Raw genomic sequence first — 10,339 nt, 5'->3', positions numbered from 1 at the left:
AGGTGCCGGGCTCATTTTTAAAAAGATTATCGCGGGCCGCGGCCGGGTGCAGGCAGCTCCTCCTTAAGGGAAGGAGGAGGCCTGCACTTCCCGAACCTGCCGCACCGCAGCGGGCGCCCCAGCGCCGGAATAGCGCCGAAATTCAGCGCATAGCGCCAGTTTTCAGGCGCTAACAGCTTTCAGCAGCGCCGGCAGCCGTTTGGGCGCAGAAGTAGTGAATTTTTGGCCCGCCCAGCGCGACTTAGCTCCGGCACTAACTTCCGGCGCTAAAGCCGTCGCTGCGCCAAAACCCAATTTCTAGGCCGAGGAGTGTGATAACAGACTTTCTCCTGTGAATATAGAGCTGGAGTTTTGGGCTATGATGTGTTTACTTGTTCATCTTGTTGACTCTAAAAATTGAGTCTTGTGATTTCAGACACCAGATAATCAAGCTCACAAGATTGTCTTTCACTGACTTTATTAACAGCACTGCAAAAATAGAGAGAGAGTATAGTTACCCAATCCGGAGAACAGAGATAATACAATGGATTCAGAGCTCTCTTCTCCCCAGGTCTGTTCTAACAAGCTGCGACTACACTGGCGATATTTATATTTAACTTGTTTACTACATTATTGACCTGGCCCTGCCCAAACCATAACCACAAGGATATCTGTCATTGTTCTGACTGTGACCACAAGGCTGTGTCACTATCACACACACACACCGTTTCCTTCTTTCACATCTCCATACACAGACCATCTCTTTACACATCCCCTTTCTACACAATTGCAGCCGACTTGAACAAGGACCTGAGGCACATTCAAAGACACACTCATTTCATGACAGCAAAGGTTACACTGGGACAAATCTTCAGTTATTTTCCATTACTGGCAAAATGCAGAGCGGTCCAGCAGCACATGGCACCTTAACAGAGTCTCATCGGCCTACAATATAGAGCTGGAGGATGGGCCCTGATCTGTTTACTTGTTCATCTCTTGTTCAATACATTTACTGAGTGCATTTAAATTTAAAACCAGGTTTGCAGGCGTGATGCTCTATTCACACATCAAAGGTGAGAGAGATGCTGTGGGTCACACGTTAAGTCCAGTTGCTGAAAGTGATTAACAGACTGGGTTTTGTGTTCAGTGATCCCGAGTGTGTTACCGATACCTTCCCTGGATACCAAGGCTGGGAGAGGCACTCTGGAAGGTATGGGGAGCTGGGACTTGTCCATGAGAGTAACCGAAGGTATGAGAACTGAAATAATCTATATTTAGACAGGAGAAAAGGCCCAAAAATGGAACAGTCAGTAACAGGATATCAATTAATCTCTTATCTTGGAGGAAACAAATACTCGACACACTGTGTGTTTGAAACAATGCCAATTTATTTGGCATTGATCCAGAACATTAATCTCCAGCCCAGTTATTGGGGTTATTAACATCAACAGAAACAAACCCCAACTGTCAGAATGAACATGGTTCAGTCCTGGATGTCATTAACAGCTGCAATAACAGCAGAATCCAATTTCGGCAGTAATATATGAACTCGCTGGTGTGTCCGCAGGTTGGATGAATAAGTGAATCCCTTCCCACACACGGAGCAGGTGAACGGCCTCTCCCCAGTGTGAATTCGCTGGTGTATCTTTAGGTGGGATGAATCAAGGAATCCCTTCTGACACACTGAGCAGGTGAATGGCCTCGCCCCAGTGTGAACTCGCTGGTGTATCTTTAGGTAGGATGATTCACTGAATTTCTTCCGACACACGGAGCAGGTGAATGGCCTCGCCCCAGTGTGAACTCGCTGGTGTCTCAGAAGGTGGGATGAATCAGGGAATCCCTTCCCACAAACGGAGCAGGTGAACGGATTCTCCGCAGTGTGAGTGCGTTGGTGTGTCAGCAGATCATTGCTGCTTTTAAAGGTCTTCTCACAGTCAGAACGTTTAAAAGGTCTCTTATCAGCATGAACTTGCTGGTGTCTCAGCAGGGTGGATGACAGAGCGAATCTCTTCCCACACACGGAGCAGGTAAACGTCCTCTCACCAGTGTGAACTCGCTGGTGTTTCAAAAGATAGGGTAAACAAGTGAATCCCTTCCCACACACGGAGCAGGTGAACGGTCTCTCACCGGTGTGAACTCGCTGGTGTTTAGTGAGGTTGGATGAACAAATGAATCCCTTCCCACACTCAGAGTAGGTGAATGGCCTTTCCCCAGTATGAACTCGCTGGTGCGTAGTGAGGTTGGATGAACAAATGAATCCCTTCCCACACTCAGAGCAGGTGAATGGTCTTTCCCCAGTATGAACTCACTGGTGCGTAGTGAGGTGGGATGACTCAGTGACTCCCTTCCCACACTCGGAGCAGGTGAATGGCCTCTCCTCAGTGTGAGTGCGCTGGTGTCTCAGTAAGTGGGATGATTCAGTGAATCTCTTCCCACACACAGAGCAGATGAACGGCCTCTCCCCGGTGTGAACTCGCTGGTGTCTCAGCAGGTAGAATGAATTAGTGAATCCCCTCTGACAAACAGAGCAGGTGAACAGATTCTCCCCAGTGTGAGTGCGTTGGTGTGTCAGCAGATTATTTCTTCTTTTAAAGCTCTTCTTACAGTCAGAACATTTAAAAGGTCTCTTATCAGAGTGAACTTGCTGGTGTGTCATCAGGGTTGATGACTGAGCGAATCTCTTCCCACAGACGGAGCAGGTAAATGGCCTCTCTCCAGTGTGAATTCACTGGTGCATCAAAAGGTGGGATGAATGAGGGAAACTCTTCCCACAGATGGAGCAGGTGAACGGCCTCTCCCCAGTGTGAACTTGCTTGTGTGCCAAAGGTGGCTTGAATGAGTAAATCTCTTCCCACACACTGAACAGATGAATGGCCTCTCCCCTGTGTGAACTTGCTTGTGTGTTAAAAGTTGGACTGAGTGAGTGAATCCCTTCCCACACACGGAGCAGTAGAACGGCCATTCCCTAGTGTGAATGTCCTCATGTGACATAAGGTGGGCTAAACGAGTGAATCCCTCCCCACACACAGAGCAGTTGAACGGTCTCTCCGTGGAGTGAATTCGCTGGTGTTCAGTGAGTTGCAATGACTGGCTAAACCTCTGCCCACAGTGAGAGTAACTGAATGGACTCTCATGAGTGTGAAGGAGCTGGTGTTCAGCCAGACGGAATGACTGCCGGAACCTCTTCCCGCAGTGAGAGCAACAGAATGGTCTCTCGTCAGTGTGAACTTGCTGGTGTTCAATCAGCTCCTCAGAGGTTTTAAAGCTGCTCCCACAGTCAGAGAATTTAAAAGGTCTCTCATCAGCGTGATTTAGTTGGTGTGCAGTGAGGTGGGATGAACAAGTGAATCCCTTCCCACACACGGAGCAGGAGAATGGCCTCTCCCTATTGCGAGCTCGCTGGCGTGTCAGCATGCTAGACAATTGGGTAAATCCCTTCCGATAGAGAACAGGTGAACAGCCTAGCCCCAATCTCCAGCTGGGACAGTTAATTGAATCCCTTCCCACAGTCCCCACATTTCCATAGTTTCTCCATGGTGCAGGTGTCCTTGTGTCTCTCCAGGTTGGACGATCAGTTGAAGCCTCGTCCACACAGAACACGTGTACGGTTTCTCCCCGCTGTGAACGGTGCGATATATTTTCAGGCTGTGTAACTGGTTAAGGCTTTTTCCACAGTCAGTGCACTGGAACACTCTCACTCGGGTGTGTGTGTCTCGGTGCTTTTCCTGTCACAATGATGTTTGAAATCTTTTCCCACAGACAGAGCAAAGATTTCTCCTTCCACATTCAAAGCGCGATGATATTCAGGTCCGGAATGAATCTGTCAGCTCTTCACATGATGTTTGATTTGAGTTTCTCGTTTGCATATCTTCCCCTTCTAATACCCTGTAAAAGGAGTTTACAAAAGTCATCACTAAGTACAGGATAGAAATTCAGAACAGACAATTCTAGTTTCTATAGAACATTCTTTCCTCTCTTGTTCCCCCAAAGCTGTAAATCCCCATCCCACACACTCTCCCTCCACCCTGTGCTGAAATCCAAACCCATCGCACTATCTCCAACATTTCTTTCCTCCACTCCCAGTTTTCCCCCTCCCTCTACTCTGGTTGGGTTCAGTTCTACACCCGCTGTGTGCAGAGTGAGAATAAAATCAATGAGCTGCTGATTTTCTCTGCGGGTCACTGGGCCTTTTTGGATGAACCAATAAGGTGAGACTTGGTTGGCCCAGGATCACATGTGTTCGGCCGGGAGAGCAGGAGGCTCCGCTCGGTGATGCAGAGAGCTCTGTGGATGGAGAAGAATGTCAACCAGAGTCTGCCGGACGTGCACAAACTCTCCACTGGGAGCGCTGACCCTCATCTGTGTGAATTCCTGGAGACCCGCTATCTGGATGAACAAGTGAAGATGATCAAGAAGCTTGGAGATCACATCACCAACTTGAAGAGACTGGGACCCCTGCCTTGTAGGCATGAGGGCTTCTGACTTTGTGCAAAGAGGCGAGACCTGAGCTCTGTAATGTCATTAACTGTAAATAAAATTTTCAATCTTAAATTTAAAAAAAAATTATTCAAAAAAAAGAAGAATCAGCCTAATTCAGCGGCCACTGATATGGGAGAAACATGTGGACCAATCAAACTGACAGAGACCCTGAAGCCCCGCCCACTCTTTGTTCCGGCCCAAAGTAGCGCGCATGCACCGTGAGACCCGCCCTGTCCAAGATGGCGGTCGGTGACCCCGATCACCTGGGCGGTCACTAACCAGGCCTGTAACTGGGGAAACACGGGGCCTGTGGCTTTTACTCACGGCCTCAGGCCTACACCAGGTATTTATAAAGCTTTTAAACCCACCCGTGTGTCCAAACGATTCCCTGCTCCCACAATCTCCTTCCGGATCCCGGCCGCTGATCGGCCTGTTCTGTTCAGATCGCCACCACTCGCGCTGCGCATGCCCAGAGCAAATAGTTATGGCTCCTGTCGTCATTGATAGGGCACCTTCCGCTGCGCGGGCGATTCTGGGTTAATGCACCGCCACTGTTGTCATCGACGTGAACACCGCGTCTCCCCTCTACACTAGCCCGTCAAACACTCCCAGGGCAGGTACAGGACGGGTTAGATACGGAATAAAGCTCAAAGCTCCCTCTACACTGTCCCATCAAACATTCCCAGGGCAGGTGCAGCACGGGTTAGATACAGAGTAAAGCTCCCTCTACACTGTCCCATCAAACACTCCCAGGGCAGCTCCTTCCTCAGATAAGGCGACCAAAACTGCACACAGTACTCAAGGTGTGGTCTCACCAAGGTCCTGTACAACTGCAGCAGGACATCCTTGTTCCTGTACTCAAACCCTTTTGCTATGAAGGCCAACATACCATTTGCCTTCTTCACCGCCTGCTGCACCTGCATGCTTACCTTCAGCGACTGGTGCACAAGGACACCCAGGTCTCGTTCCACTTCCCCTTCTCCCAATCTATTGCCATTCAGATAATAGTCCGCCTTTCTGTTTTTGACACCAAAGTGGATAACCTCACATTTATCCACGTTATATTACATCTGCCATGCATCTGCCCAATCACCCAACCTGTTCAAATAATCCTGGAGTTTCTCAGTATCCTCCTCGCAGCACACACGCCTACACAGCTTTGTGTCGTCTGCAAACTTGGAGATATTACATCTAGTTCCCTTAGCTAGATCATTAATGTATATTGTGAATAGCTGGGGTCCAAGGACTGATCCCTGCGGCACCCCACTAGTCACTGCCTGCCACTCGGAAAAAGACCCGTTAATTCCTACTCTCTGCTTTCTGTCCGCCAACCAGTTCTCTATCCAAGTCAATACCTTGCCCCCAATCCCATGTGCCTTAACTTTACACGCTAATCTCTTATGCGGGACCTTATCGAAAGCCTTTTGAAAGTCCAAATACACCACATCTACTGGTTCTCCCTTATCTATTTTCCCAGTTACATCCTCAAAAAATTCTAATAGATTAGTCAAGCACGATTTACCTTTTGTAAATCCATGTTGACTTTGTCCGATCCTGTCACTGTTTTCCAAGTGCTCAGCTATTACATCCTTTTTAATGGACTCTAGCATTTTCCCCACTACCGATGTCAGGCTTACCGGTCTATAATTCCCTGTTTACTCTCTACCACCCTTTTTGAATAGTGGGGTAACATTAGCTACCCTCCAATCCATGGGTACTGTTCCAGAGTCTATCGAGTTCTGGAAGATGACCAGCAATGCATCTACTATTTCCAGGGTCACTTCCTTAAGTACCCTAGGATGTAGATTATCAGGCCCTGGGGATTTATCGGCCTTCAATCCCGTCAATTTCCCTATCACCATTTCCCTACAAATACTGATTTCTTTCAGTTCCTCCCTCTCATCAGACCCTATGTTCTCCAACATCTCTGGGAGGTTATTTGTGTCCTCCTTTGTGAAGACAGAACCAAAATATGCATTTATTTGGTCTGCCATTTCTTTGCTCCCCATTATAACTTCCCCTGCTTCTAACTGCAAGGGACCTACACTTGATTTCACTAATCTTTTTCGCTTCACATATCTATAAAAGCTCTTACAGTCAGTTTTTATGTTCCCTGCAAGCTTACTTTCATGTTCTATTTTCCCCTTCTTAATTAATCCCTTTGTCCTCCTTTGTTGAATCTAAACTGCTCCCAATCCTCAGGATTACTGCTTTTCTGGTCAATTTATATGCCGTCTCCTTGGATCTTATGCTATCCCTAAATTCCCTTGTTAGCCATCGTTGAGTCTCCCTTTTTGTTTTATTCTTATCCCAAACTGGGATGAACAACTTCTGTAGATCATCCATGTGGTCTTTGAATGTTTGCCATTGCCTATCCATCGTCAACCCTTTGAGTGACATTCCCCAATCACGGCATGGGTTAGATACAGAGTAAATCTCCCTCTACACTGTCCCATCAAACACTCCCAGGGCAGGAACAGCACGGGTTAGATACAGAATAAAGCTCAAAGCTCCCTCTACACTGTGCCATCTAACACTCCCAGGGCAGGTACAGCACAGGTTAGATACAGAGTAAAGCTGCCTCTACGCTGTCCCATCAAACACTCCCACGGCAGGTACAGCATGGGTTAGACACAGAATAAAGCTCAAAGCTCCCTCTACACTGTCCCATCAAACACTCCCAGGGCAGGTACAGCACGGGATAGATACAGAATAAAGCTCCCTCTACACTGTCCCATCAAACACTCCCAGGGCAGGTACAGAATGGGTTAGATACAGACTCAAGCTCCCTCTACACTGTCCCATCAAACACTCCCAGGGCAGGTACAGCACAGGTTAGATACAGAGTAAAGCTCCCTCTACACTGTCCCATCAAACACTCCCAGGGCAGGTACAGCACGGGTTAGATACAGAGTAAAGCTCCCTCTACACTGTCCCATCAAACACTCCCAGGGCAGGTACAGCACAGGTTAGATACAGAATAAAGCTCAAAGCTCCCTCTACACTGTCCCATCAAACACTCCCAGGGCAGGTACAGCATGGGTTAGATACAGAGTAAAGCTCCCTCTACACTGTCCCATCAAACACTCCCAAGGCAGGTACAGCGCAGGTTAGATACAGAGTAAAGCTCCCTCTACACTGTCCCATCAAACACTCCCAGGGCAGGTACAGCACAGGTTAGATACAGAATAAAGCTCAAAGCTCCCTCTACACTGTCCCATCAAACACTCCCAGGGCAGGTACAGCATGGGTTAGATACAGAGTAAAGCTCCCTCTACACTGTCCCATCAAACACTCCCAAGGCAGGTACAGCACAGGTTAGATACAGAGTAAAGCTCCCTCTGCACTGTCCCATCAAACACTCCCAGGGCAGGTACAGCACGGGTTAGATAGAGTAAAGCTCCCTCTATACTGTCCCATCAAACACTCCGAGGGCAGGTACAGTACGGGTTAGATGCAGTCACTGAAACCAATCTCCTCCTGTCTGATATAAACCAACCCCACAGTCACTGACACCAATCTCCTCCTGTCTGATATAAACTAACCCCACAGTCACTGACACCAATCTCCTCCTGTCTGATATAAACTAACCCCAGTCACTGACACCAATCTCCTCCTGTCTGATATAAACCAACCCCACAGTCACTGACACCAATCTCCTCCTGTCTGATATAAACCAACCCCACAGGCCCAGAAAGATTAAACTCAGCCCGTTACTATAACTGGACTTGTCTCCATTCCCATGCCGAGGGGATTGCTGTACCAGATGGGAGGGGAAACATTTGGGGACTCTCGATTCTCCACCAATTCCCATTCCCCTTCTTTCTGGTGGATAATGGAGGTGCCACTGTGTGTAATGTGCAAGTCAGTAAGAATTGTCAGCAAGTATTAATCAGCAGTTTTTAATTGGAAATGTTAATCAGTGGAACTTTTCAACAATAAATTGTAGATTTTGTACCAAAGATCAATTTAGGGTTAAAATAAAATTCATAATTTTGTCAAATAATTTCTTATGAAAGTCCTAAATTAAGGGGAAAGATCACAGACAGCGGTTCTTAAAGGGACACTGCAGCCCCAACAAGTCAATCAGCTATATATCCAGAATATTAATAACCCTATAACTGGGCTGGAGTTTAACATCAGCAGAAATAAACCTCAACTGTCAGGATGATTTCAGTCCTGGATGTGATTAACAGTAGCAATAACATCAGAATCTAACTTCTGCAGTCACTTGTGAACTCGCTGGTGTGTCAGCAGGTTGGGTGACTGAGTGAATTCCTCCCCACACACGGAGCAGGTGAATGGCCTCTCCCCAGTGTGAACTCGCTGGTGTGTCAGCAGGTTGGATGAACGGGTGAATCCCTTCCCACACACAGAGCAGATGAATGGCCTCTCCCCAGTGTGAACTCGCTGGTGTATCAGCAGGGTGGATGAACAAGTGAATCCCTTCCCACACACAGAGCAGGTGAATGGCCTCTCCCCAGTGTGAACTCGCTGGTGTGTCAGCAGGGTGGATGAACAAGTGAATCCCTTCCCACACACAGAGCAGATGAATGGCCTCTCCCCAGTGTGAACTCGCTGGTGTGTCAGCAAGGTGGATGAACAAGTGAATCCCTTCTCACACACGGAGCAGGTTAATGGCCTCTCCCCAGTATGAGTGCGCTGGTATACAATGAGGTTGCATGAATGCCTGAACCTTTTCCCACAGTGAGAGCAACTGAATGGTTTCTCATCAGTGTGAACTCGTTGGTGTTGAATTAGTTCCTCAGAGCTTTTAAAGCAGTTCGCACAGTCGGAGCATTTAAAAGGTCTCTCGTCAGTGTGAACTCGCTGGTGTGTCAGCAGGGTGGATGAACAAGTGAATCCCTTCCCACACTCTGAGCAGGTGAACGGCCTCTCCCCAGTGTGACTGCATTGATGAGTTTCCAGCTGGGACGGGTAATTGAATCCCTTCCCACAGTCCCCACATTTCCACGGTTTCTCCATGGTGCGGGTGTCCTTGTGTCTCTCCCGATTGGACGATCAGTTGAAGCCTCGGCCACACACAGAACACATGGATGGTTTCTCCCCGCTGTGAATGGTGCGATGTTTTTTCAGGCTGTGTAACTGGTTAAAGCTCTTTCCACAGTCAGTGCTCTGGAACACTCTCACTCGGGTCTGTGTGTGTCTCGGTGCTTTTCCAGTCACACTGATGTTTGAAATCTTTTCCCATGGACAGAACAGACAAACATTTCTCCTTCCACATTCAAAGGCTGATGATATTCAGGTCCTGATGAATTAAGTGACTCTCAGATCTTGACGTGATGTTTGGTTTGAGTTTCCCATCTGTAAATCCTCCCCTTCTAATCCCCTGTAAAAGGAGTTTACAAAAGTCATCACTGCAAGTACAGGATAGAAATTCAGAACAGACAATTCTAGTTTGTGTACAACATTCTTTCACACATGGAGATTCTAACCCTGGGACTGTAGACGGTGATCACTAAACACAAAACCCAGGCTGTTAATCACTTTCAGCTACTGCACTTAGCGTGTGTCCCACAGCATCTCTCTCACTTTTAATGTGTGAATAGAGCATCACGCCTGCAAACCTGGATTTAAATTTAAATTCACTCACCAAATGTATTTAACAAAAGATGAACAAGTAAACCGATCACAGCCCACTAACCCAGCTCTACATTCACAGGAGGAAGACTGTTATCTAACTCCTCGAGTGGATGAAATAAAGAAAGATCCCAAAAGTAAGTGTCCCTCGAATCCTTTGTAAAGACCTTTCAAATGCTGACCGGTTCCTTCCTTATTCTAGAATTCCCCATCCCAATGGGAGTCAATATTGGTCAAAAACTGCTCATTGGACATTCTTAACCGATTTTTCAGCTGTTTC

At 47.5% G+C, this 10,339-nt stretch overlaps 1 protein-coding gene and 1 pseudogene across 1 annotated transcript; both read right to left on the bottom strand.

Moving 5' to 3' along the window:
- Positions 1-1,186: 1,186 nt before the first annotated feature.
- On the bottom strand, positions 1,187-3,393 carry LOC147118864 (uncharacterized; annotated as a pseudogene).
- Positions 3,394-8,357: 4,964 nt separating this feature from the next.
- Positions 8,358-9,707, bottom strand: LOC147118863 (uncharacterized). The gene has a single exon (XM_085984642.1). It carries the CDS (start codon positions 9,442-9,444, stop codon positions 8,686-8,688), a length of 759 nt encoding a protein of 252 aa, XP_085840768.1. The 5' UTR covers positions 9,445-9,707; the 3' UTR covers positions 8,358-8,685.
- Between the last annotated feature and the right edge of the window lie 632 nt (positions 9,708-10,339).

The sequence above is a fragment of the Somniosus microcephalus genome, chromosome 4, assembly GCF_052327205.1.
Source record: "Somniosus microcephalus isolate GS21.2 chromosome 4, FLI_Smic_1.0, whole genome shotgun sequence".
Classification (NCBI taxonomy): Eukaryota; Metazoa; Chordata; class Chondrichthyes; order Squaliformes; family Somniosidae; genus Somniosus; species Somniosus microcephalus.
Note: the sequence above shows the minus strand (reverse complement) of the source record. Positions and strands in the feature narration are given on the sequence as shown.

Coding starts and splice junctions, on each gene's coding strand:
- LOC147118863 (XM_085984642.1), bottom strand. CDS start 9,444: ATGGAGAAACCGTGGAAATGTGGGGACTGTGGGAAGGGATTCAATTAC.